General features: G+C 57.1%; 1 protein-coding gene across 1 annotated transcript; it reads left to right on the top strand.

Moving 5' to 3' along the window:
- The first annotated feature begins 6 nt into the window (after positions 1-6).
- Positions 7-24,904, top strand: IGHMBP2 (immunoglobulin mu DNA binding protein 2). The gene is made up of 15 exons (XM_055580587.1): positions 7-139; positions 1,724-1,893; positions 4,695-4,878; positions 5,602-5,699; positions 9,138-9,301; positions 10,283-10,483; positions 12,653-12,800; positions 16,562-16,736; positions 18,211-18,393; positions 18,656-18,774; positions 19,239-19,333; positions 20,251-20,374; positions 20,979-21,806; positions 23,132-23,304; positions 23,844-24,904. Exons 1-15 carry the CDS (start codon positions 54-56, stop codon positions 24,039-24,041), a joined length of 2,946 nt encoding a protein of 981 aa, XP_055436562.1. The 5' UTR covers positions 7-53; the 3' UTR covers positions 24,042-24,904.

The following is a 24,904-nucleotide window of genomic DNA, read 5'->3' as shown; positions in this document are numbered from 1 at the left end:
CCGCGCGCGGCAGCCGGACCTCAGCGGCTCTGGGCCTGGGCCGGAGTGCGGCCATGGCCTCGACACCTGTGGAGAGCTTCGTGACCAAGCAGTTGGAACTGCTGGAGCTCGAGAGAGACGCGGAGGTCGAGGAGCGCAGGTACGGCCGCCGGCCCGGGCCTCTCGGGGTCGGCCCGGCGTCTCCCCCAGGGCCCCCTCCTCTCCCAGCTGAGACCCCACAGATGAAGCCTCCGGGGGCTCGGCCTGACAAGCTTAGGGCCGGGATTTGCCCTCCTGACTGTGAAGGGGCTCGGCCGCCTCCAGGGATGGAAGCCTCTTCACCCTCCGGGGCGCCCGTTCCGTTTTGGGGACCCCCTTGGAAGGGTCTTCTCCCTCTGAAGTGCCCCTCTGAACTTTGCCCCGGGGGCCCAGCCTGTCTCCCCACTTCCATCCCCATCGTGTTCTCCGCCCTCTTCCCTCCTCTTCTCCCCGTCAGTGCTTGCGCCTGTTTCGTGCTGGGCCTCTAATGGGACGGAGTGGTTGATAATGGGCCCCGGGCGACCGGTGTGAGCGGAAGGGGCCGGCGGGGGCGCGAACGGCCCGCTTCCAGCCTGACAGGTGCTGAGCTGTGTGTGCAGGCCGAATGCAGTGGAGGGGGTGGGGGAAGGACCGCCGACTCTGCGGAGCCTCAGCGGCGGATGGTTTCCTGGAGGCGGTGGTGCCTGAGCACAGCTTGCAGAAAAATAGGGGTTAAAGAGTTTGTGGGGAGGAGTTTCCTGGAGGAGATGTGGGAAAGCAGCGCACCCCTGCAGCCAGGACTGGAGCCCTGAAAACGTCGGGCTTTTACCCCTAAGGCTGAAACTGAGAGCTGACATTTATTGAGGCGTGTAAAAGCACTCCACAGGCATCAGTCGCTTTAAACCCCACATCAACTCTGCGAAATTGGTTACTACGGTAACCGATTCTCATCTTGGGTCTAAGGAGGCTGGAACGGAGAAGTTAAGTCGCTTGCCCCAGGTAACACAGGGTGAGCCAGGATTTGAGGTCACGCGGGCTGATGCCCGAGTTTGTACTCAACCACTGTGCTGCCTAAGTGGAGAGGATTTGATTTAGAAGTTTTTGATTATGATGATTGAGAGTGGGGACTCCTGTTGTCCTCAGTGGAATCCGGGCTCCATCATTTATGGCTGGGTGACTTTGCAGCCTTAGTCATCTTGTCTGTAAAATGAGATCATCCTTACAGCAAACCAGTGAGGTGGGGATGCAGTGATCTAAAAGTCAAGGGCTCAGCACCGAAGTACAGAGTAAGCACCCGTGGAAAGACGCACAGGGGTCCGATTGAAAAAGGCCTGGGGAAGAAGCTTGTATTATAGTTTTGTGTGTGTGTGTGTGTGTGTGTGTGTGTGTGTGACTAGCTGCACGCGGGATCTTAATTCCCCAACTGGGGATTGAACCTCTGCCGCTAAGAGTCAGACACGACTGAGCGACTTCACTTTCACTTTTCACTTTCCTGCATTGGAGAAGGAAATGGCAACCCACTCCAGTGTTCTTGCCTGGAGAATCCCATGGATGGGGGAGCCTGGTGGGCTGCCGTCTGTGGGGTCGCACAGAGTCGGACATGACTGAAGCGACGCAGCAGCAGCAGCAGCAGCAGTGCATAGACTTCCTCTGTTCCTCCTGCACGTTTGGAAGTAAAAACTGGTAAAATACAAATACTGAAGTCTCAACATTGGGTGTTTCCCAGATCCTGGCAGGAAAATGTCTCTCTGAAGGAACTCCAGAGCCGAGGCGTCTGTTTGCTGAAGCTGCAGGTATCCAGCCAGCGGACCGGGCTGTACGGACGGCTGCTCATTACCCTCGAGCCCAGGAGATGCGTATCTGCAGCTGTGCTTCCTAGTAACAGCTTTACTTCTGGTCTGTACCTTGTTGACAAGGGTGTGCGTTGAATATTGCAGTCTTCAGATGTGGCTTGTAAAGATCTAGTCACATAGGACCAGCTGGGGAATAAAGCTTTCAGTGGAGAAATCCAGCAGTTACGAGGCTTTCTGGTGGTTTAGATCGGCACTGTCCAGACCAGCAAACACCAGCTGAACACCTGAAATATGGCTGGTGATTCCCGCCCATATAAAATGCACAAGAGATTTTGAAGATTTAGTGCTGTAAAAAAAAAAGAGTAATTTCTATGACTACCAATCATGTTTTGAAATGAAAATATTTTTCATATATTGGATTAAGTAAACTACTATTAAAATTACCTATTTCTTTTTGGTTGTTTAATGTGGCTTCCCAGGTGACTCAGTGGTAAAGAACCAGCCTGCCAATGCAGGAGATATGGGTTCGATCCCTAGGTTGGGAAGATTCCCTGGAGAAGAAAATGGCAGCCCACTCTAGTATTCTTGTCTGAGAAATCCCATGAACAGAGGAGCCTGGCAGGCTACAGTCCATGGTGTCACAAAGAGTCAGACATGACTGAGCACACACACAACAACACACAAAGGTAGCCACTAGAAAATGTAAGGTTACGCGTGACTCTCGTTTCTTATTTTTTTTCCCCATAATATCAAGTGTATGTATTTATTTGTTTAAATTTTATTTTTAATTGGAGGGTAATTACTTTCTAATGTTGTGTTGCTTTCTGCCATACATCAGCATGAATCAGCCGTAGGTATACATATGTCCCCTCCCTCTTGAACCTCCCGCCGCCTTCCCTCCCCATAGCCCTGGACCGGATGGTTCGTTGTACATAGCTGTGTAGTCCCAGACCTTCCTTGTACTAAGAATACTTTGGCTAAACTTGTGGCAGCCGTGTTGGAAAGAAGGGGCAGTTTGAAGAAGCTTCTTAACCTCACACCTGGGACTCTCGTTGTCATTCAGACCTGGAGACGGAGGCGGCAGCACCGCCAAGCGCTGCACTTTCTCTGGAAAGGTCTCTCGGCCCTGATTCGGTGATGACAGGGTTTGTTGGTTTCATATTTTGACTTTCTGGCCTCTTGCCCCCCGCTTGTTGGAATCCTGGCTGCATTTGGAGACAGATGGGAGGAGGGGAAGCTGATGGTTGGAGTCAGATCTTACACACTGTGTTGCTGAGGGGCCAGGAGTCAGTCATCTGTCCTCTAAAGACAGTTGAGCTTTCGGCCTTACCATCAGGGTTAAGTGGGCAGGACCGAATGTCCCTGCTGGGTGTTTGTAAACTCTGCAAACCAAAGGGAAAATGTATTATGTTCAGTTAGGAAGTGCTGTGGAGGGCAGCACCTTTGAGGTTGATGAGTAACTGATAAACAGAAAGTTGGAGGAAGGTGGTCCTTTAGGTGGAAAAGCACAGATCTGAAATCTGATGTGTTGCTTCAGCTCCCAATCAGACATAGGTCGGGTTGGTTGTTAGGTTTCCATCTTCTGCGGAGCAGTTTGAAGGCTCTGTAGCTTAGAGGTGTGAACTCTGCAATGTGGGGCCCCATCGGGTTGGCTGGTGGGGAAGGCGCAGTGGGGTTGGAGCCCCCAGCAGTCAGCCCCACGGAGACTCCCCCACCCCGTGCACAGAACCAGACCTTGCGCCCAGGCAGGGGAACTGCTGCCGCCTTCTCTTTGTCTTTAAAAGTGGGGAGGGAGACAGGAAAGATTCAAGGTACAGATGAAACCCGTTTCCTAGAAGGAAAATAGGTCTGGACTAAAATCACGCCTGGTGCCTGGTTGATGTGTGGCGTGGACTCTGACTCAGGATAAAGGGGGTGTGAGTACGTGGGGGCTCTGGCTGAATCTCCACGTGGACTCTGGTTTGGGCAGAACTGTTGGTGTTCACGGGACAGAGCGCTGAGCCTGGCGGGCTTGGGCAGGAAGGGGCACGTGGGCTGCGGTCACTGGAAGGTGGCCCTGGGCTCAGAGGGGTTGCCTGGGCCCGGCTCCTCTCTGTGTCTTGGCTTCGCCCTCTTCTGGGTTGGCTTCTCAGGCCCCATGGGGTGGCAGCTGCAGCCTGTCCGTCTTCTCTGGTTTCTGGTCTAGCGGGGAAGGGTGAGGGCCTCCTTCCAGCTTGCCCAGGCAAAAGTCTCAGGCTCCGATCGGCCCCAGGCTCATCCCCGAGGGGCATGTGAAGCCTGATTGGCTTGGGTGTGGGTCGAGCGCCCTGCGCCCCTCAGACTCGCCTGGTGGAGGCTGAGTCACCAGAGCTGTCACGGGGCGGGAGGCCCAGCTGAGTGGGCAGCACCCCCTGCCCCCTTCAGCAGTGTTCCCTTTCCACCTGGAGTGCTCTCCCCTAGCTGAGCTCCTGTGGCCACTCTGCTCGGGGCCCACCCTGCTTACCTGTCTCCCTGCAGAGCGGCCTGTCCCACATGCCCTGCAGTGACCCCGTGCTCACTCTGCTCGTCTTCTCACTGAAGCCCTTGGTGCCAACCCCACCAGGTGGTTCTGTTTGCTTCCCTCCTCCCAAAGTGAGGGCAGGGACTGTGATTTATTCCTGATACAGACCAGCGCCCAGAACAGTGCCAGGCGCAGAGGAAGACTTTAAATATTTTACTGACTGTCATGTTTGTGTTAAGCAGTTCATTTCGTGCAAGTGAATTTAATTATGTGATGTGAGTTAGAAGTATTTTTTTTTTGCTACTACCGACTTCATTTCTAATGAAAGTAACATACAGTAGTTGAAATGTGCTGGCGTTTGTTGAATGAAGTAATTCTCGTTTAACTTTGTTCAGCATTTACGTAACTGGTCTTTGCTCCTGCAGGTGACATCGTGGGTCTGTATGACGAAAGTGGTCAGCTGGCCACTGGGATCCTGACCCGCATCACCCAGAAAGCGGTCACCGTGGCCTTTGATGAGTCCCACGATTCCCAGCTGAGTTTGGACCAAGAGCATTCCTACAGATTGTTGAAGCTTGCCAACGACGTGACTTACAAGCGACTGAAAAAGTAAGTGTATGTAACTGGAAATCACACGTACTGCTGCTGCTGCTAAGTTGCTTCAGTCGTGTCCGACTCTGTGCGACCCCATAGACGGCAGCCCACCAGGTTCCCCTGCCCCTGGGATTCTCCAGGCAAGAACACTGGAGTGGGTTGCCATTGCCTTCTCCAATGCATTAAAGTGAAAAGTGAAAGTGAAGTCGCTCAGTCGTGTCCGACTCTTAGTGACCCCATGGATTGCAGCCTAACAGGCTCCTCCGTCCATGGGATTTTCCAACAAGAGTACTGGAGTGGGTTGCCATTGCCTTCTCCGGAAATCACACGTAACATTTTCCCTAAACATATCTCATTCCTGCTGGAGAAGAAGGCAAGCACCTGGGGTCTGGGGTTGGTTGCATGCCCCTTGAGGGAGACGGTGGGCTTCCCTGGTGGCTCAGATGGTAAAGAATCTGCCTGCAATGCAGGAGGCCTGGGTTTGATCCCTGAGTTGGGAAGATCCCCTGGAGGAAGAAATGGCAACTCACTCCAGTATTTTTGCCTGGAGAATCTCCATGGACAGAGGAGCCTGGTGGGCTCCAGTCCATGGGGTCATAACGAGCTGGATACGACTGAGCAGCTGAGCACACAGCACTGCGGGAGATGGTGGGCAGTGGCGGCCGTGTTTCGGGGGCCCCAGGCGCTGTGTTAGTCCTGGTTGTCACTAAGCTCCTCATTTTCCCTGTCCCTTGGCAGAGCTCTGATTTCCCTAAAGAAGTATCACTCTGGCCCCGCGTCCTCACTCATAGAGGTCCTCTTTGGCGCATCAGACCCCAGTCCTCCCAGCGAGATGCGTAAGAGCTTTTGATTTTCCTTTCCTGATTGAGGTCACTGTGGGTACTGTCGTGACTGGTGTGACTGTGACCAGTGTGGTCTTGGGCGATTTTAACACGAGTTTGCGCATGCGCAGGGAGAAGTCTAATTTAGTGTCTTTTTATAAATTTATTTGTGTGACTTTCTTGAACAAGTCAGTTGCCTGCACACAGTGTCAAAGAAGTAGCTCATTCCATTCTTGTTGTTTTTTTAAATAATGCTGTTTCTAATGTATCTGAATATTTCATTTTGAAGTGGGAGGCTATTTCTTCTGTGTCAGTAACCTGAGAGAACAGAGGATGGCTGATCATATTGGGTTGGCCGAAAGGTTCGTTTGGGTTTTTCTATAAGGTGTTACTCATTGACTATGCTAAAGCCTTTGGCTGTGTGGATCACAACAAACTGTGTAATTAAAATTCCCACTCTTAAAGAGATGGGAATACCAGACTACTTTACATGCCCCCTGAGAAACCTGTATGCAGGACAAGAAGCCATAGTTAGAACTGGACATAGAGCAACGGACTGGTTCAGATTTGGAAAAGGAGTACGTCAAGGCTGTGTATCGTCACCCTGCTTATTTAACTTATATGCACAGTACATCATGCGAAACGCTGGGCTAGGTGAATCACGAGCTAAAATCAAGATTGCTGGGAGAAATATCAAGAACCTCAGATATGCAGATGATACCACTTTAATGGCAAAAAAGTAAAGAGGAACTATAGAGCTTCTTGATGAAGGTGAAAGAGGAGAGTGAAAAAGCTGGTTTAAAATTGAGCATTCAAAAAATGAAGATCATGTCATCCAGTCCCATCACTTCATGGCAAATAGATGGGGAAACAATGGAAACAATGACAGCCTTTTTTTGGCAGGGGCTCCAAAATCACTGCAGATGGTAACTGCAGCCACAAAATTAAAAGACTCTTGCTCCTTGGACGAAAAGCTATGTCAGACCTAGACAGTGTTTTATAAAGCAGAGACATCACTCTGCCAACAAAGGTCCATCTAGTCAAACCCGTGGTTTTCCAGTAGTCACGTATGGATGTGAGAGTTGGACCACAAAGAAAACTGAGTGTCAAAGAATTGATGCTTTCAAACTGTGGTGCTGGAGAAGACCCTTGAGAGTCCCTTGGACTAAAAGGAGATCCAACCAGTCAATCCTAAAGGAAATCAACCCTGAATATTCATTGGAATCACTGATGCTGAAGCTGAAGCTCCAGTACTTTGGCCACCTGCTGCAAAGATCCGACTCATTGGAAAAGACCATGATGCTTGGAAAAATTGAGGGCAAAAGGAGAACAGGGCAACAGAGGATAGGATGATTGGATGGCATCATTGACTCAATGGACATGAGTTTGAGGAAACTCAGGAGATCGTGGAGCACAGAGGAACCTGGTGCGCTGCAGTTCTCGGGGTTGCAAGGAGTCGAACACAACTTAGCAGGTGAACAACAGCAACAGCAACATACGGTGTTATGGAAAACATAACATCCACAGTCTCTACCGAGGCGTCCACTACAGAGATGACCACGCTGACGCCATGGGCTCAGGGTGCTACCCGGACAGACTGGACTGAAACACGCTTGCATCGGAGCCTCTGAGCCAGAGTGCCTGCATGTGCCTGCTCCCCTGGACGCCGGCTGCGACCCGGGCACCTCTGTTCCCTGAGACGGTGGCGACGGTGCTCGTTTCCTCCGCACCTGTGGGTGTGGACGGACCTTTTGGCCAACCCAGTGCTTTATGCCTGATAGCAGTTTTTTATGGTTTGAAGAATCTCAGTGCTCAATACATGTGATTATTTTTTCTGTGTCCTTCAAATTGAGGACAGCTTATATCTGATTGTAAGTGTGACATGTGTTAGTCACAGAATGTTTGGAAATAAAGTAGCATATAAACAAGGGGGGGAATCACCAAAACACGTGTCACGTAGAGTAGCCTCACTGACGGGCGTGTGTATTCAGATAGCTGTTTTTCCACATCCATGTAGACAGGGTGTCTTTCACTTACACACACACACACCCCCCACACCCAATGTTCTCACTCACGCTGGTCTGTGCACTCTCTCATCTCCTTCAGTGTCTGGGAAAACCTCATTTTGAGAGGGGTTTGTTACCTCGTCAAGCAGCTGCCCTTCACTGAACAGTTCTCCAGACTTTGGACTTGCGATTTATGCAACAGCTCTTCAGGGGTTCTAACACAAGGGCCACCCCACGCCCTCCTCCTGTCACACTTGCCCTGATACCCTGGCGGTGTTGTCTGTAAGCTCAGGGCTGCTTCCTATGGGGTTGGCCAAAAAAGTTGTTCAGGTTTTTCTGTAACATCTTATGAACTTTTTGGCCAGCCCAATACTTTCTCAAATTCTGAAAGCACATTTAAATGAGATTTTGTTTCTGGGCTTCCCTGGTAGCTCAGTGGTGAAGAATCTGCCTGCCAGTGCAGGAGATCTGGGTTCGATCCCTGGGTTGTCCCACTCCAGTATCCTTGCCTGGAGAATTCCACGGACAGAAGAGCATGGAGGGCTACAGTCCATGGGGTCGTAAAAGAGTGGGACACGACTTAGCAAGCAAACAACAAGAGCCACACACACACACAATTAGAGCCTGTCAGTTTTCTCAAAGAAGATTTTATTTCTGCCAGCCAGGTAGTGAGAGGCTGCTCTGAGCTGGGAAGGTAGTGGGCGCCGTCCTTGCTGTGTTTACAGCTGCACGGCCTGCCCTGGTTGTACCCGGCATCCAGGGGAGCAGGGGCGCAGCGTGGCGGGCCAGGACGCAGGCCGGAGCTCTGGCTCCCAGGTTCCCACGGTGCCTGCAAGTGTTTCGGGCTTGCCCATCAGCCCTCTGTGCCTGCGCGGTCAGCCAGCACAGTCGTCTCCGCAGTGGGCAGCATGGGCTGGAGGCTGCGGACTCGGGGCTGGACACAGTGGCACCGGCTGTGAGCACAGAGCTTACGAAGCACATTGTCGGTCTCGCTTATGGAAGATTCAGATTAGAAATACCATCCTGGATCTGCTAGTGATTCTTTTCCATTGTTTGCTTTTGTTTTATGGGCGCGTAAAAAGGAGTACTAGGGTGGGAACAGATATGTTCCAAGAGACATTTTCTTCCCAGGAATCTGTTTTTCTGGAGCGTGAGTTGGCCGCCTTTGTCAGTAAAGGGACAGGTGGTGAACACTGCAGGCTGTGTGGGCCGGAGCAGCGGCGGGCGGCCGGGGACAGTCCCCCAGGAGCCTGCACACAGACCTGCGGATTCCTGTCCAGGGGAAGACTTCTGAAAGCCACGCAGGCTGACTTTGTGTTGCCTGCTGACCCAGGGGAGGGCCAGCTCTCTCCCTGTCACACGACATCCTGTATTTCCATCGGGGTGGGGTTGATGGAATGGCACCGGGTCACGGGGGGCCGGAGCCTCACTGTCGCTTGTCCCGCAGCCCCGCTGACCTTCTGCAACCCCGCCCTGGACGCCTCCCAGCAGGAAGCGGTCCTGTTCGCGCTATCCCAGAAGGAACTTGCCATCATCCACGGGCCCCCGGGCACTGGGAAGACCACCACCGTGGTGGAGATCATCCTTCAAGCTGTGAAACGGGGCTCAAAGGTGGGCGTGGGCACCGCATCCCTGCGGACACCTGTCCCTCGGGTCTGCCGTGCTTGCAGGCCCCTGAAGGGCCCCAGCCAGGTTCCAGGACTCGGGTAGGAACGTTCCCAGGTGTTTACTGACCGACTGCTAGGCTGCGCCCCTGTTGGTGTCTGACAGCGCCGGGGGTGTGGGCTTGTCCTCGGGGCTGTGGGTCTGGACTGGGGAGGCCTGGGGCACTGTCCGCTGGGCCACAGTCTAGGAGCCACCCACTCAGCACCTGTGCTGTGTGCTCAGGCCCCTGCTGGGCATGCAGGTGACCCGGCCCGTCTGTGCCCTTCAGGAGAAGGCCCTGCGGCTTGGTTAATTCAAGGGTCCCGTTAGTTGTGCAGATGGCAGGTTCCCGGTTCCTGAGATGTGGGATGCGATGGTATGTGTTACCATGCACTTAGATTGTTAACAGTTGAGAGAGGCTCTTTTACCCTCAACACGAGTTATCGTGGATTCTGAGCCTGTGACGTGCTTGCTACCTTGCTGGGTCATAAATGTTGGGTAAGGATAAGAACTGGAGCAGTTAACAGTCAGGATCTGTAGGCCGGCGTTCCCTGCGGCCTTCTCATGAAGCGGGCACCCGTCTAAGCCTTTGCAGCGCTCGCTGCTACAGTCCTCAGAGAGACGGGCGTCCTGGCCCTGACTGGCCATCCCAGGACACTGCAAGGCCTTTCCTTCTGGTTGCCAGTCAGCCTCGCTGGTCTTCGGGAGCCCCGTAGGTTCTTTCGACCTCAGGTCTAGAACCCAGATGTCATGTCCGTGTGTGGTGGCGTGTCCGTCAGGCCATCTGCACCAGCCCTCACAGCCGGACGTTTGCCCTGTAACGTCACCAGCTGTACACACTCCACACTCCTCTCTTTAACCTTAGGACTTCTCGCTTGTTGTGATGTAAACTCAGGTGATTTCATTTAGAAAGAAACTCCCAAGCCGAACTTGAGCTGTGCCCCCCAGGTTCTGTGCTGCGCACCCTCTAATGTTGCTGTGGACAACTTGGTGGAGCGGCTGGCCCAGTGGAAGCAGAGGATTCTCCGCCTCGGCCACCCAGCCCGCCTCCTGGACTCCATCCAGCAGCACTCGCTGGACGCGGTCTTAGCACGCAGCGATGGCGCCCGGGTCGTGGCCGACATCAGGAGGGACATCGACCAGGCCTGGGTGAGTAGCTCTCGGCTGTGTCTGCTCCTCGTGTGGCTCTCTGGTCTGCGGTCTTTGCCAGGAGTGAGTGGCATCCTCCGGCGTTTCTCTGGCCTTCGCTGAGTCACAGACCAGGCTGAAACATTGGGCCTGCCCATATCTGCTGCAGGCCTGTGCTCAGCACCGAATGGGGACTCACTGTCTTCAGGGTGGTTTCATGAAGAGGCGAGCAGTTGTTGTGCAGGAAGCATTGCTCTTAAGGGCTCCTTGTGTCTGGCATGTTGGCTGGATAATAATGGCAAGGGAAAAAAAAAACAACCCCAAAGTAAAACTCAGAAAATACGCGTCCTCCCTAATTTTTCAGTCCATTAATATAAAACACACTGTAGGGGCTTCCCGGCTGGTGCAGTGGTTAAGAGCCCACCTGCCGGTGCAGGGGTCTGGGAAGGCCTCACGTGCCGCAGGGCAACGAGCCTGTGTGCACCGCATCCGGGAAGGCCCCACGTGTTGCGGGGCAACGAGCCGTGTGCACCGCATCTGGGAAGGCCCCACGTGCCGCGGGGCAACGAGCCGTGTGCACCGCATCCGGGAAGGCCCCACGTGCCACCGGGCAACGAGCCTGTGTGCACCGCATCCGGGAAGACCGCACGTGCTGCGGAGCGACAAGCCCGTGTGCCCCGCAGCTGTTGGCCCTGTGTGCTCGAGCCCGGAGCTGAGCTCTTGAGCTCCCCATCCCCGCTGGTGCAGTGGTTAGGAACCCACCTGCCAGAGCAGGGATCCGGGAAGACCCCACGTGCTGCAGAGCGACAAGCCCGTGTGCCCCGCAGCTGTTGACCCTGTGTGCTCGAGCCCAGAGCTGAGCTCTTGAGCTCCCCAGCAAGAGAAGCCACCGCGATGAAAAGCCCACGTACAGCAACGAAGACCCAGCTTAGCCAGAAAGAAAAAGCAAAAAAGTGGAATGTAATCCTTGTGAGAAAGAACTTGGTAGCTGATAGGTCAGTGGGAAGTGGAGTTTCTAGAACTTTCAAGCACTTTGGTTGTCTAGTTTACATGTCCCCCCACACCCCGATTCCCTCGGTCGCACGCCCGCCCTGTGTTTGTTCACCGCCAGCCGACCTCCTTGTGTCCAGGTCTCACAGGGCTGGCGTGGAGACTCAGCCTTCTCTGAGGCCCACAGGGTAGCGGGGACTCCGGGGGCTGACAGGGCACTTGCAGGGTCACTCAGGGTTAAAGACGCTGGAGGACTGCACTGATGTGATCCATGCCACCATGCATGTGGATGGCTTCATTTTCTTGTTCCTGATTATTTTTTAATTTTTTGGCTGAGCTGCAGGTCATGTGGGATCTTAGTTCACCAACCAGGGATCAAACCCGTGCCCCCTGCACTGGGAGCGAGCACAGTCTTATGCACTGGACAGCCACGGAAGTCCCTCTTGGTCCTTTTTAAATCTGTGCTTTTAGGGTTCTCTTCTCTGTAAAGAAGGCGTCCCGCTTGTCACTCCTACCGAAATACCTTTCCAAGTAGAAACCACAAATAAAGAAGGGGTTATGTGTCTTTTGAGTGTGGAAGTAAGTCACGGTCTAGGTGAACATTTAGGAGCTGAAGCAAATATTTTCCTCTCCTGACGAGCGTGGTAAACTGAGAGGAGCTCCGCCTCCATCTGTGTAGACCACCGAAACCCAGTCCTGCAGCAGCGGGTGCCGTTTCTTCCCGGGAGCGCTGCTGATGACTGCGGGGCGGGCCCGGCTCCCCCCGGGCTGAGTTCACTGTTCTCTGGGCCACGCTCCCCCCGCCTCTCCCTGCCCAGCTGACAGTGGCTTTGAGGGCCCCGAGGCCAGTCAGGGCGCCACCTAATGGATCTGTTGCTCTTTCAAGAACGAGTGTAAAAAATATATAATGTATTTATTTATTTGGCTGTGCTGGGTCTTAGTTGGGGCACAGGATCTTTAGTTGTGGCGTGTGGACCCTAGTTCCCCCACCAGGGATCGAACCCAGGCCTGCTGTACTGGGCACACAGAGTCCTAGCCCCTGGACCACTAGGCAAGTCCCAAGACTTTTGACTTTTTATCACCTTCAAAGGACCTTAGGGAAGTGGACCAATTGATGATAAATAAAAGTGCTTTGTGAATTAAAAGGAACTAAAAAAAGCAAAGTTGAGTCAGAATTACTATCTTTCCTTTTTTTTGTAGGCGAAAAACAGAAAGACCCAGGATAAGAGAGAGAAGAGTAATTTTCGAGATGAAATCAAGCTGCTGAGGAAGGAGCTGAAGGACAGGGAGGAGGCAGCCATGCTGGAGAGCCTGGCGGCGGCCAGTGTGGTCCTCGCCACAAACACGGGTGAGAGGCCCTGCGTCCACTGGCTCGCCCGCCTGGGCGCCCCGTGGGGTGGGGAGCGTGCCGCTTCCTCCGCTTTCCGAGAGCGTTCATAGAGGTGCCTAAAATCCGGTAGAGGCCCTGCGTCCACTGGCCCGCCCGCCTGGGCGCCCCGTGGGGTGGGGAGCGTGCCGCTTCCTCCGCTTTCCGAGAGCCTTCATAGAGGTGCCTAAAATCCGGTAGAGGCGCCAGTGCAGCCCTCTGGCTCTGCAGGTTTCTTCTCAGGAGGTTTCTAATTGCAAATTCAGTTTCCTTAATTGTCGTAGAATATTCAGGGTGTCTCGTCTCAAAAGAGCTTGTGTCTTTCAAGGAGTTTGTCTGTTTAATCTAAGTCTTTCAATTCCCAGGCATAAAATTGTTCATAATAACCCCTTATCGTTTAAAAAAACATCTGTAGCATCTGTGACAATGTTACCTCTTTCACTTCTGAGATTGGTAACTTGCATCCTATTTTTTTTCCTCTGATCTTCTGGCAAGAGGGATATTAATTTTATCGATCTCACAGTGCCAGCTTTTGGTGTCAGCAGCTCTCTCTGTTGTTTTCCTGTTTTCTGTTGCACTGATCTCGGTATTGGTTCATGTGATTTCTCTCTGTCCACTCGCCTGGGTTTAATTTGCTCTTCAGTTTCTCTTTTCTTCGCGTGGAAGGGGCGCTCGCCTGGGTTTAATTTGCTCTTCAGTTTCTCTTTTCTTCGCGTGGAAGGGGAGGGCTTTGGTTTGTATTGATCTGAGACCGTCGTCTTCTGTGCTGTAGGCATTCAGTGCGATGAGTGTTTCCCCGTGCACTATTTCCAGGGCATCCCGTAACTTCTAACGCATGTGTTTGCATTTTCATTCATTGTGAAATACCGTCTCATTTCCCTTTTCTTTTTTGACCCACGGTTATTTAGAATTGTGTCATTCTCTTTCCATATATTTGGGGATTTTCCAGATGTCTTCCTGTGGTTGATGTCTCATTTAATTCCATGTGGGCAGAGGATATACTGTGTACAACTTGGATCATTTCATCAAGATTTGTTTCATTGTCCAGAACACGGTCTTGGTGAGTGTTCCGTGCACATTTGAAAGGGATGCGTTCCCTGGTTCTGTTGAAGTTTCCTGTCAGCATCCTTACTGACTTCCTGTCTTCTCATCCTGTCACTTGCCGAGAGAGGGGTGTTGAAATCAGCTGTAATCGTACATCTGTTTCCTCTTGGAGTTCTGTCAGTGTTTGCCCTGTGTCCTCCGTAGCTCTCTTATTAGGGGTTTGAATGTTATGTTCTCTTTATTAATTAACCAATTTATCATCCTGAAACGACCTTCGTTATCCCTAGTATGTTCTCTTTTTTGAAATATTATTAGTCGTTCAGTTGTGTCCGACTCTTTGTGACCCCATGGACTGTAGCCTGCCAGGCTCCTCTGTCCATGGGATTCTCCAGGCAAGTATACTGGAGCGGGTTGCCATGCCCTCCTCCAGGGGATCTTCCTAACCTAGGGATTGAACTCTTGTCTCTTGTGTCTTCTGCACTGCAGCGGATCCTTTACCCCTGAGCCCCCTGGGAAGCCTTCTGACGTCTGCTTTGGTATAAAAACAGCCACTCCAGCAGGAGACCACGTTTGGCGGCTTTAGGCCTTTCTGATATGGCCACTCGATTCTTAAAAGCCAGTGGGTAAGAGAGTGTTCTGGCAAGCTGGGTTACAGTCTTCGGGAACATCACCATGACATGAACCCCACATCACCTTGGCCGTATTCTGCTGGCTCGAAGCAAGGCCCAGGTCTGACCCACACTTCCGGGAAGGGGCTACGCGGGGTGTGAGTGCGAGGAGGCCAGGATCGGGATTGGGTGGGCGGCCCTGAGGGTCTGTCTGCTGCAGCCTCTCAGGAGCAGAGCCCAGCTTCTGATTTACTCTGTAATCCTTGCTTTGTCCGGTTGTCTTTCAGATCAGACAGGACAAAAACAGAATTGCAGTAACACCGTCACGCTGTCTATTACACTTCCCCACGTCATTGCCTTTACTGGTGCCTTTTGCTTCTTCTGTAAATTTGCATTCCTCTCTAGCGTCCTTCATGTCACCCTGAAGGACTCTCTTTAGTATTTCTCGAAGGACAGGTCTCAGCTTTCTTTACCTGGGCGTACCTTTTCTCCTCTGTTTTCGAGGGACCGTCTTGTTGGAGACAGAGTTCTCGGCTGACCGAGTTGTACGAACGTGCTGCCCCTACGCTCTGCCTCCGCGGCTTCTCATGAGACGGCGGCGTCAGTCTCTGAGGACCCGCTGTACGTGGTGGAGCGCCGCTTTCTTTGTCTTGCGGCAGCTTGACTGTGGCGAGCGTCCCCGCGGCCCCTCTGGGTTGGCTGTGGCGAGCGTCCCCGTGGCCCCTCTGGGTTGGCTGTGGCGAGTGTCCCCGTGGCCCCCCTGGGTTACCACGTGGAGCTTGTTGAGCCCTTAGGTCTGTGCGCTGGTTTTTCATCAGATTCGCGAAGCTCCCGAATGCCATTATTTTTCCAGTGCTCTTTGGCCCCTTTCTCTCTCCTTTCCTTCTCGGGCTCCTGGGATGTGCTCGCTGGTGCCCTTGATGGTGTCCTGTGGGTCTCCGAGGTGCTGGGCATTGACCTTCGTTATTTTTTTGTTCTGTTTCTCTGACTGAATAATTCCGCTGGCTTGAGTTCAAGTTTGCTGGTTGCTCTGCCTGTTCAGATCTGCTGTTTAGCTCTTCCGGTGAATTTCAGTTATCGTCCTTTTCAACTGCAGAGTGTGTTTTTTTTTTAATGGCTTAAATCATTTATTTTTTTCTTTTTATTTTATACTAGAGTATAATTGATTTATAACATTATAAGTTTGGGGCTTTATTTTAAAGGTAATTTCTGTCCCTTTATTGATAGTCTTGGTGGGACATCATTCTCAGACAGCCCTTTATTTCGTTAGACGAGGCTTCCTTCTTCTCTTTGTTCACATTTAAAGTAGCTGATGTTAAAGTGTGTGTTTGGTAAGTCCGCCATCTGGGCCTTCTCATGAATGGTTCTGTTGATCGCTTTTCATCCGTGAGTGGCCGTACTTCGTTTCCTTGTGTGTCTTGTAACTTTTTGTTGGAGACTGACCGTTGTAAATGGTACTGTGTGGGACGCTGGAGGTCAGGTCGTCTTCCCTTCTCCGGTTTGTTTCTTCTCCTTGTGGTCATTGTCTGTCCAGTGATTTTCCTGAGCGGCTCCTTGTCCTGGGCGCCCCTGCAGCTCTATTCCCTTAGCTCATGGGCAGGTGATGGTTGGATGGAGGCCCTCCAAGTCCTGGGACCGCTGAACCGCTCTGTGTCCAGGAAGGAGGAACTGGGTGTGGTGGTTTTGTGTCCTTGGGCACATGGTGATTTTCGCCCAGCAGTTAATTGTTCCGTGTGTCCAGGAAAGCACCTAAAAAGAGAATTAACTAAGTTCTAAATTCAGAAAATGACACAGAAGTAGTATTTGCAATTAAGGCAGCCTTCTTTGGGGTCCCAGGCCCAGAAGGGAGATTGACTTTGGTGAACAAAGTGTTGGGGTGGCCCATGGCTGGGGCTCACCACTTCACACCTAAACACAGGGGCTGGAACCACAAGCCCCGGAACATCCTGCTGACCCTTATTCCAAGAGGCAAATGTAGCATACAAGCCTTAACGCGCAGCCAGACTGCGAACCGGTGGCTGTTGGGTCTCTTCCGGGCTGACCGCAGCTGTCAGCGCCTCTGTGAAGGCTCAGGGCTCCGGTTTCCACCAGGCGCCTCTGCGGATGGCCCGCTGAAGCTGCTGCCCGACAGCCACTTTGACATGGTGGTCATCGACGAGTGTGCCCAGGCCCTGGAAGCCAGCTGCTGGATCCCCCTGCTGAAGGCCCGGAAGTGCATCCTGGCCGGAGACCACAAGCAGCTGCCCCCCACCATCGTCTCCCACAAGTGAGACCCCTGTGCCCCTCACCCGCCACCCCCTTGTGCATCCCTCCAAGTCCAGCTCAGAAGCCCAGGCTCACCCAGAGGCCCTGGACCAGTGGGGAAGCCCGACCCATGGACTGAGTTAAGATTGTGGGGGGCAGGTGGCTCCCTCAGCATCTGAGCCCCACTTAGGGGAGGGAAACCCCAGGGTCATTTTGATTGAAGGTGTAGTTTCAGTTACACCCACACAGAGGAAGTAGGGTCTCACGATGTGTGACTCACAGACCCCGGAGGTGGCGGGGGCAGTGAGCGGGGGCGGGCGGCTGGCTGGCCCGGGTCAGCAGCGGGCAGGGCTGGAGGGCAGGTGGCAGACCTGTCACCTACAATGTATAAGGTGGTGGGGGCGGAGGTCACTAGCCTTTCCCCGGCTTTGGTCTCTATGGGGATCGTGGAAGGGGCCCCGGGTGAAGCAGAGTGGGAGCTGACAGTGGGAACTGTGAGCTCAGGGCCTTCTCTGGACGTGCGGACGCTGGTGTGAGCCGGCGGTCACGCTGTGACACCCCCGGGGCTGCGGCTCCGAGAACAGAGCTGTTGCTCACCGCCGGGTGTGCCGCCCACCGCGTGTGCCCATGCTGGCTCCTTCAGACGACAGCTCGGTCAGACCCTGAGCCCCTTGAGCATGGGCCACCTGGAGTGTGCTCAGGCCCCGCCTGTTGGGTGGATGTCCCCTAACGTGGCAGGTGGAGCTGTGAGACTTGGGTGTGCGAGCAAGGCTGTCGGCGGAGCCAGCAAGAGGGGAGCGGGACCCCAGCGCTGAGGGGTGTGCAGGTCAGGGTCCCACAGGGAGAGGGCGTCCAGCTGCCAGGGGCTTCAGAGTGAGGATCTAGAGGGAATTTCGGGCTGGATAAAGTGGGGATGGGAGTGTGCTTTGGAAGACTGTCCTGTGGGAACCAGATGTCCGGTAGGGGTGGGCATGGATGCTGTCCAGGAGGAGGGCTCGGGGCCCTGGGCTCAGCGGCTGGTTCCCGAGGAGGCCTGAGGGTCCCTGCGGAGCGGCCCTCTGTGTGGACCGTGTGCCCTTGGGGAGGGGCACAGAACTGTGTCTGGGGGAAGTCGGGTGATTTGGGGGACGTGTGGGCTGGGTCGTGCCGTGTATTTCTGGGTTTGCGGTTGGGACTGGGGTCCCTTCACCCCTCACACCCACGGCTCTGCTGTTGGTAGGCGCCTGTACTGAACAGTGGTAACCCAGGGAGGTTAGGAGGGAGTGCGGGGCTGAAGAAGGGCCGGGTACCATCCCTCGGTGGGCTGAGGGCAGCTCTGTGCCGGGCGGCCTGGCTGGGTCCCAGCTCTGTGGCTCGCTGGTGGACATGGGCCCTTCGGGGGGCCGTTCCCTTAGTTCTGGGAGGGAAGTGGGCTGAGGTTTGAGGGCTGCCTCCTGCCTGGCCCCTGGTTCAGGCTGCCTCGGGACTCGGGCCCCCTCACTGCTCTCCCCGGGCAGGGCTGCGCTGGAGGGGCTGTCGCTCAGCCTGATGGAGCGCCTGGCGGAGCGGCACGGAGCCGGGGCGCTGCGGATGCTGACGGTGCAGTACCGCATGCACCAGGCCATCGCGCGCTGGGCCTCGGAGGCCCTGTACCACGGGCAGCTCACCGCCCACCCTTCCGTGGCTGGGCACCTCCTGAGGTGAGTGACTCCGCTGTACCCTGCCCTCTGTCCCCTGAACCGCATTCTGTAAAGATGTGGGTATGGAGGTCGCCTCTGAGACTGGATTTCTGGCCAGAGCACTGGGTCAGGCTCCTCCAGGATGAGGTCCTCCGATCACAATGACTGTGCTCCCGTCCCCCTGCTGTCCGGTGTGGGGTCAGGGCTGGGGAGGGGGCGGGAAGGGCAGCGGGGCCCTGCCTGTCACCGGGGCCTCCCGTGCTCAGTGTCGGCCTGTGTGCAGGGACCTCCCGGGCGTGGCGGCCACCGAGGAGACGGGCGTGCCCCTGCTGCTGGTGGACACAGCTGGCTGTGGGCTGCTGGAGCTGGAGGAGGATGATGAGCAGTCCAAAGGAAACCCCGGTGAGCAGGCTGGCCCGGGCCCCTCTCAGTGGACTGTGTCAGAGAGGAGCCGCGTGAGGGCAGGGCTGGGGGGGTCCTGAGCCAGGCGCCCTGGGTGGTGGGGCACCGTGGGTGTGCTTGACGGGCGGGCGGTCCCGGGTCAAGGCAGAGGGGGTCCAGGCAGCGAGGGGCCCCCCTCGGGGCAGCCAGCTGGATGGGGCGCACACCTGCTCCTCACTGAGAAAGGAGGCCTATCTGCGGGGGCCCTGGGCCTTGTGTGTGGGGTCCGGCGCCCCTCCCAGGAGGGACCGCAGGCCGAGCGTGAGAGCCTTGTGTGTGGGCTCTGGCGCCCCTCCCAGGAGGGACCGCGGGCCGAGCGTGAGAGCCACTTGTCACAGCTGGAAGAGTGCTTAGGAGACCAGCGCCGGTGACGGGCGTCCGCGAAGAGCGCCCCTCGCACTGAAGGGCTGCCTGTTTCCCCCCAGGTGAAGTGCGCCTCGTCGGCCTGCACGTCCAGGCGCTGGTGGACGCGGGTGTCCGGGCCGCCGACATTGCCGTTATCACGCCGTACAACCTGCAGGTGCGTGTCAGGGTAACTCCCCACTGGAGGGGCTGGTGGAGCAGGGTGGTTGACGGGCTCTGGTGGCCGAAAGCTGCAGGGTGGAACTGACCTTGTCACGACTGCATCCAGGGCTCAGATGGCCTCAGCAAGAGCTCCGTCTGTCCGTCCCCTGGCGGTGCCTTCCCCACCCTGTCCCGGGCTCTCACTGGCTCCCTGTGTCAGCTGACTGCCAGGCCTGCCTGCGGGGCCAGGCAGCCTCAGGCTGGCGTCCGTCCACGCGCTCCTGGGGTGGCCTGTCTCACGGTGTCCCCACAGGAGCCTTGGCTTGGAGTCTCCAGTCCGGCTCAGGTTGGCCCACACCTGAGCTGGTGGCTGTGGCCAGTTGCTAGGTTCTTGCTCCCTCCTGAGTCAGCTCTCCGGCTCGTGGAACACCGCAGGGCTGGGTGTCTCCGGAGGCTTCCCGGGGAACGTCGGGGGTGCTGCCTGATGAAGGGTGTGGTGGTGGGCAGCAGACGCCCTAGACATCGCCTTCCTTCTCTTGGGCTTTTTTCCCATCTCCCCTCTCAGGGCCTGTATGCTTATGAGGCAAAGCTTGTCTCCTTTGGTAGGAAGAACTGTGCTTCCCAGATCGTGAGGTCTGTGGATGAGATGCCGTCCTGGTTCAGAGGCGCACGCCTGGGGGTGTCTGAGCCCAAGCCATGGTGGCGTGAGCGTCCGTGCTGGGGTGTGGGTCACCCCTGCCACGTTTGTGTGCTGCTTTGTTGTTCATGCACACACCCGTGGGAAGCGAGGTGCTCAGAAGCCGTCACCCCGAGGCTGCTGCGGGCCCACTGGGCTGAGTGGCTGTGCGGGGTCAGGCCTCCGCTGGGTTAAAGGGCAGCGTGTGGGGCCTCCCCGACGTGAGCTGTGGTGCGAGGCCTTGCTCGGTGTTGCAGGTGGACCTGCTCAGACAGAGCCTCGCGCACAGGCTCCCGGAGCTTGAGATAAGGTCCGTCGACGGCTTCCAGGGCCGGGAGAAGGAGGCTGTGATCCTGTCCTTCGTCAGATCCAACAGGAAAGGTGCGGGGCTGGGGCTTCCACGTAGTCCAGTGGTTAGGACCTGGCGTTTCCGCTGTCCAGGGTCTGGGTTTGATCCCTGGTCGGGGAACTAGGATCTCACGAGCCTCTCAAAGTGGTTGTGGAGGCGGCCTCTGAGAGGCCAGAGCTCATCTTCCGGCCCCACGGCCAGTATAGCCTCAGGGCCTGGTTTCTGCAGCCAGGGCTGATGGATGTTCCATCGGGTAAGAAATTTTTTCCCAGAAACAGTTGTTAGTGAATGGGCTCTGTCAGGTCAAAAACAGATAAGGAGGGGCTAAAGTGAAGCCAGGAGGAGCCTACCGGAAGGTCCCGCGCGTGTTGGCTGGGGCCCCAGGCTGTGTCCTGGGTCTGGGCTCCAGCAGAGGACTCTGTACTGACTTGGGGACGAGTGGCAGGCGTCACTGCCAGAGCCCCAAGCAGGACTAGAAAACTGTCCTAGACAGCAGCCGAGGGCAGCCTGTGGACGGGACCCACGGCTGTGGGGCGGATGGAGCCCGGGCAGTCCTCTGGGGGAGGGCAGTGGACGGGGGAGCCTGCCTTCCTGTCCCTTAGTCTCTGCTCTCCGTGCACCCGGGCTGGTGTTCAGGTGAGGTGGGCTTCCTCGCCGAGGACCGGCGCATCAACGTGGCGGTCACCCGCGCACGGCGCCACGTGGCCGTGGTCTGTGACTCCCGCACCGTCAGCAACCACGCCTTCCTGAAGACCCTGGTGGACTACCTCACGGAGCACGGCGAGGTGCGCACGGCCTTTGAGTATCTTGACGACATCGTCCCCGAGAACTACTCCCACGAGGGTGCCCAGGCAGGCGGGAAGCCCCGGGGCTCTGCTGCGACAGCCAGGAGGGCCCCTGGGGGGACCGGGCCGGGCCGGAAGAAGCCGAGCAGGGCGCCCTTGGGCTCCTCCGGGCCGCAGCCTCAGCCCAGCCTCGATGGAGGCGGCAGCCGGGAGGGCGCTGGGAGCAGAGATGGCGCAGACGGCTTCAGGGCCACGATTGCGGAGTTCGTGGCGAGTGAGAAGACGCAGCTGGAGTTCCCTGCCTCCCTGAAACCGCACGACAGGTTGCGGGTCCACCAGATCGCGGAGGAGTTCGGGCTGAGGCACGACAGCACCGGGAAGGGGAGGGAACGCTTCATCACGGTGAGCAAGAGGCCCCCGCCCACCCCCGAGGCGCCGCCCACCCCCGCGGGGCCCGATGGCAGAGCCCCTCTGCGTCCAGAGACCCCCAGCTCCAAGCAGCCAGAGCCCCCCGTCAGGGAGTCGAGCGGCCGGGACCAGCCGGACCTGAAGGCGCTGCACTTGGAGAGACTGCAGAGGGCGGGGGCCCAGCAGGAGCAGTGGGCCAGGGAGGGGCCCTGTGCCCCGGGCCCCACGCCCCGGAAGTTACTGGAAAAGAAGAAGAAGAAAGATGCGAGAGGTAAGTTGGTCGGCTCGTGGGAGCACAGGCGTGGCGTCCCCTCCACTGGGAGTGTGAGGCCCACCTGCCACCATGAAGAAGCAGGGTGCCTCCTGCGGGGCCCCTGCCTGGGTCCTGGATCTTGAACCCCAAGCCCCCGAGGACCACGCTGGCCTCAGCGGCCTCTGTCCTCAGGGCCTCGTGTAGGGTCCGGTCGGGCCACCGGAGCTCCTCCTGCAGGGAGAGGGCCGGAGGAGCAGCCGCGGCTGGCAGGGCCCGGGCGCACAGAGGCTCACGGCGGCCTGCACGGCCGCGACACTCCTTTCACGGGCTCTGGGGTCCCCGGCAGGGCCGTGCGCTCCGGCGTCACGCTCTGTGCCGCGCTGGCCTCCGCCGGGCGCCCGGGGTCAGTTCGCTCCGCCCGCCACCCACCCCCACGCGGTGTCACGCTGAGGCTGAGTCCAGGGCACGGCCTGGCTTTTCTGCATGAGCCCTTGTCACAGCCGCGTCCCTCCAGGCAAGGCCGTGGGGTTGGTCCTCTTCCCCGGGCCCCCGAGCCCTGGGGAGCACAGCCCAGACCCCGCCTCGGGCCTGTCTGCGCTGGCTCCCTGTCGTGAGCGGCCCCTGTGTGTGGTCTCTGCGCTGGGGGACAGGAGACGCCGTCCCCGCCCCCCACGGGAGCGGACACCCCACTCCTGCCTCCACCACGCTCAGAACACGTGATTGCACGGGCATAGCTAGAGGATGGTCCTCCTTTGGGGGTGGGGTGTGGGTGGTGACCATGTGAGAATGGTGCCCTGCAGAGTCTGCGCCCACACCAGGGGAGCTGGCGCCGCCAGGTGCTTCTTCAAGCCGCCAGAATTAAAGACGCCGCTTAGGGATTATAGTCTCCTTCCCCCTTCTGAGCGTTTCCCTACAACTTTAAAGGATTCCCACACAATTGTCTGGTTATAGATGGTTCGTTTCCTTACGCTGGGCCATGAACGAATATGCTGTGTCTCTCTGGATGGCAGGGTTAGTTTGGGGATTTGAGTTTACAGTCAGCAACGTAGAGGATAGGCTCATATTTAAATGCTCTTCTGGATTTGTGCGGGTGAGCTCTGAAGAGCGTGCGCCCTGCCTGCCGGCCCTTCCGGACGCTCCCAGCTGCACCATCCGCTGCGTCGTCCCGTGAGGGTCATGGGCTCATGAGGGACCCGCTCCATCAGCGTCTGCTCACGCGCGGTGGCCCTGAGGGCAGGGGTCGGGCCAGGCTGCTCGATGGGCAGACATGGGCCCCCCGGGGAGTTGGCCTCCGACTTCCTTGTCCTCGCCTGTTGGGGTGACTGACGCCTGTCTCCCCCCAGGCCCCGTGGCCATAGAGCTGCCCGCCGAGGAGGACTTTGATGCCCTGGTCTCGGCTGCCATCAAGGCGGACAACACCTGCGGCTTCGCCAAGTGCGCGGCCAGCGTCGTGACCCTGGGCCAGCTCTGCTTGCACTGCGGCCGCCGCTACTGCCTCAGCCACCAGCTGCCCGAGGTCCGCGGCCCTGGGGAGAGTGGCGGGCTTCGTCTCCAGATCCTGGGCTGGTGGGCTCCGGGCAAACCATGGGCCTGTGTGTGTGTGTGTGTGTGTGTGTGTGTGCTGGTGGGCTCCAGGCAAACCATGGGCGTGCGCGCGCGCGCGCGCGCGCGCGCGCGTGTGTGTGTGTGTGTCGTGCGCGTACAGACTGTGGGCCTGTGCGTGTGTGAGTGACCCCTAAGTGGATCCTGCCCTGCTGGGGAGGCACGGTAGCCCGCCCCGCACTGCCATCTGCTTGGTGGAGGGTCTGTGCTGAGCCCAGGGCAGGGGGCAGGAAGGATTTGGGGCTCTAGCCACCAGCCCTGCCAGGGCATGGACCCTTCCTGCCCCCTGACCCCACACTGGGAGCCCGTGGGTGAGAGTCAGCATGTGGAAAGAGCAGGGAGCCCCTCCAAGGTCGATGCTGGGGCTTCGTGGCCCCCGAGTGCTGCGTGGGTGGAACTGGGGCCTCGTCTGTCTCCACTCCTGGCCCAGCGCTGCCTGTTGTGTCCCCCCAGGTCCATGGTTGTGGGGAGAGGGCTCGCGCCCATGCTCGGCAGAGGATCAGCCGGGAAGGGGTCCTCTACCCCGGCAGTGGGACCAAGGACAGGTCCCTGGACCCCGCCAAGCGGGCCCAGCTGCAGAGGAGGCTGGACAAGAAGCTGGACGAACTGACCGGCCAGAGGCGGAGCAAGAGGAAGGAGAAGGGCAAGTGAGGCGGGCGCCCTGCCGTCCCCATGGCCTCTGGGACCAGCGGGACCTGCAGTGCCTTTCCCTTCCTGGTGGCAGCTCTGCGCGGTCACATGGCAGCCAGACCCACATCACCCCCGGCCGCGGGGTGAAGTGCCTGCCAAGGACCCAGTGATGAGCTGCTCTGACGAGCCGGGACAAGGCGGAGAGGCTGGGGGATCCCAGACCAGGCCGCTTCTCAGGGCTGCTGTTGGAGGTGGAAGCCCTCGTGCGCTCCCCACCCCCGCCCCCGAGGGTCTCCTGTGAGCCCCCTCTCCGGGGTGCGTCGTGGGCTGCCGCTGCTGGGTCATGCACTCCCCTGGACTTGGGCCTGGGCCTGCGACCCTGTGAAGGTGACGGACGGCCTCGCGGCCCAGGGCGGCAACTCCCAGCCCTTCAGGTCAGACAGGACAGAGGACGTCTCAGAGCCAGCGCTTCTCCCAGATGTCCCCACTTGTGGCTCGGCCCGCAGCGGGTCTGTGACCTCACTGGGCCGGTTCCCGTCTCTCTTCTCTGGGGGCTGCAGTGACCCCACCCTGACCCCAACCAACGCGACTCTGGCCGTTCTGGTGCCCTGGAGGTCGGAGGTCATGTCCAGGTGTGGTTTGGGGAGGCTCCCTGCCATGCCACCTATCCGTGTCACTGTCTGCAGTGGTGGTCTCAGAGAAGAGCCCCCGAGAGCCCCGGCCTAGCCGAGCCTGCAGACCCGAAGCCCCTGGAGGGCTGCTCCAGGGTCCCTTCTTGAGGAGAACCTCAGATGGATGTTTTGTTTTATTCTCAGAGCTTTATTTGTTTCAAAGGAATATAAATTATTTAAACATTAAGTGAAAACATGCACACGGCCACAGTA

This window comes from Bubalus kerabau, chromosome 5, assembly GCF_029407905.1.
Source record: "Bubalus kerabau isolate K-KA32 ecotype Philippines breed swamp buffalo chromosome 5, PCC_UOA_SB_1v2, whole genome shotgun sequence".
NCBI lineage: Eukaryota > Metazoa > Chordata > Mammalia > Artiodactyla > Bovidae > Bubalus > Bubalus kerabau.
The sequence above is the reverse complement of the archived record's forward strand: the minus strand, read 5'-3'. Positions and strand labels throughout refer to the sequence as shown.